This window comes from Poecilia reticulata, linkage group LG2 (assembly GCF_000633615.1).
Source record: "Poecilia reticulata strain Guanapo linkage group LG2, Guppy_female_1.0+MT, whole genome shotgun sequence".
Classification (NCBI taxonomy): Eukaryota; Metazoa; Chordata; class Actinopteri; order Cyprinodontiformes; family Poeciliidae; genus Poecilia; species Poecilia reticulata.
In genome coordinates this window covers 46,147,728-46,150,159 of record NC_024332.1, presented here as the reverse complement: position 1 = coordinate 46,150,159, position 2,432 = coordinate 46,147,728, and the positions used below count along the sequence as shown (strand labels likewise).

Below are 2,432 nucleotides of genomic sequence, written 5' to 3'. Positions count from 1 at the left end.
GGCCAGCAGGGGGCGGCCAGCAGGGGGCGGCCAGCAGGGGGCGGCCAGCAGGGGGCGGAAGCGGCGCCACCAGGTTAATCAGGCGGTGACAGGAGCGTCAGGCGACCAATCAGCTGGCAGCGCAGCACCTGCATGGTTTCACCCTGTAGATGGTGAATGAATGAATGTTTCTGCTGCTGAATAACGGATCCCTTTGGGTTCGGCTCAGTCAGACGGTTCTCTGAACCCAGAAACAAGCCGGGGAGGGGCTCTGTCCTCGTGTCCTGCTGCTTCCTGGCTGTGATTCTTCTTCTTCTCCTCCTCTCAGGGTTCCTCTTTGCACAGGAAGTCAAAGAAAAAGAAGAAGCATAAGCACAGAGACGTGAGTGAGGAAACGTCGGAGCGAGACGCAGAGCGATCTGCTCGTCTCACCAGGTGTTTGTCGTTCACAGAGAAACGGTTGCCATGGCGATTACAGCGCGCTCTCCAGCAGGGTCAGTGGCTGCGTGACGGGAAACACAACGTAAAACATGCTAACGCTAACCGCATGCAGAGAAGCTGTTTTTGTGGCGATACGTTAGAAACGTCTGCAAGAAATTCTGACATTTTTAGTCTTTAAACTCTTTATAAAATCTACATGTAGAACAAAGAACCGACGCATTCAGCAGGAAACGTTTTCATTCTTTGGTCTAAAACAGCCGCGGCTGCGTAGAAACGCTGCCACCTGCAGGAGGGAGCTGGCATCACACAGTGAACTCAGTGACCCATTAGCATGAAGAATGCTGTGAATCTCTACAAACTGATGTATTAGTGAATCTGATAAAACCCTAAAGCCGACGCAGAGAGACCACAGAGTCGTCAGCAGGCGGTTTGACAGGCAGCAGAAACGGGAAGCTGAGCTGCTTCATTTCAACATTTAAACCAAATAAATCAGGATTTTATCGACTCTCTTCCTTCCTTTCTGCTCCGACCTGTCGGCTCTCCGTCGACAGATCGGCTCTAACGGCTCAGCGATGCTGAGGTTGTTCAGGTCCTCGGTCTCCATGGTGATTCCCGCCTTTTCTGGGTGGTTGGGGAGCCCGCAGCATCACTGTTTTCTCAGGGTCTTCCGTGTTTCCCTGTTTGGCCTCAGAGCTCCAGGCTGAGCGATGACAGCAGGATGTCCCGATCGTCCAGACTGGACCTGCAGCCGGTTCGTGGTTCTGTTCTGGTTCTGGTGTCGTGTTTTCTCCTCTAATGGCACCGTGTGAAGCTGATGACTCAGAGCATTTCACCTGAAATCAGGCTAACCAGCATGCTGCATGCTGAGAGACGGCAGAGGACATATTGTACGGTCTCTTGCATGGGTTCTGGTTCTGATACCTTCTGCTGTGGTTTGAGTGCTGAAATGCTGCGTTATTCCTGATGGATCTCTGGTTGCTTCACTTCCTCTCTCCAGTCTTCCTTCACTTCCTCCGACCTGTTGGATCTCAGCGGTCCGTCCAGAAACCCCGGCTTGTCTTTCAATGGCTACCAGGTCAGTAAGCTAACGGTAGCTACCAGCTCAGTAAGCTAACGGTAGCTACCRGCTCAGTAAGCTAACGGTAGCTACCAGCTCCGTAAGCTAACGGTAGCTACCAGCTCCGTAAGCCAACGGTAGCTACCAGCTCCGTAAGCTAACGGTAGCTACCAGCTCAGTAAGCTAACACTCAGACAGACTGAAGTTCTGATTGGACCCATCTCTGCAGGTTTAGGTTGGTTCTAGCTCTGTTAGCCATTAGCTAGCCAGCGTTTGGTGACTCAGCACTGATATCGTGTGTGTGTGTGTGTGGTTCTGCCCGGCTGAGCTCCTGATCCGTCCCCTGCAGAGCTCTCTGTATGACGACGGTCTGAGTCTGTGCAGCGGCTCCCGCAGAGTCTCCACCTCTCACGTAAGCCAGCGGAGCGGGTCCAAACGGGTCCGGTCTAACATCTGGGAGGGTAAAGCGGGCAGACTGACAGAAGCCTGTGTGGTGTGTTCTTCCTGCAGCCTGTGGAGTACAGTAGCTACCGCAGCTCCAGAGCGTCCAGCAGGGCCAGTTCGGCCCGGACCAGCCCAGTGGTGAGAGCCACCGGCTCCGTTTGAGTTCATGCATGGGTCGGTGTGTTGCTGTGCATGCTGGGTAGAAACGGTTCGGCCAATGCTAACTGAAGAGCTAGGTGTGCTAATCCTAAAGCACCAATCAGAAACATTAGTTCTGCTAACGATGCAATGCTAACCAGCATCGTATTTATAAAAAAACGCCACTGCTGCAACCGTAGAGCACCAGTTTAATTTCCATGCTCCTCCCATCCACACACACTCACACTCACACWCACACAGACACACACACACACACACACTCACACTCACACAGACACACACACACACTCACACACTCACACAGACACACACACACTCACACACTCACACAGACACACACACACTCACACAC

At 52.9% G+C, this 2,432-nt stretch overlaps 1 protein-coding gene across 1 annotated transcript in view; it reads left to right on the top strand.

The window, feature by feature from the left end:
- The first annotated feature begins 2,209 nt into the window (after positions 1–2,209).
- Positions 2,210–2,432, top strand: part of LOC108167028 (leucine-rich repeat flightless-interacting protein 1-like) — an 18,746-nt gene continuing 18,523 nt past the window's right edge. Inside the window, exon 1 of the mRNA XM_017309489.1 lies at positions 2,210–2,224. Within this exon, the coding sequence (XP_017164978.1) occupies positions 2,210–2,224 (15 nt within the window). The remainder of the gene's footprint in view (positions 2,225–2,432) is intronic.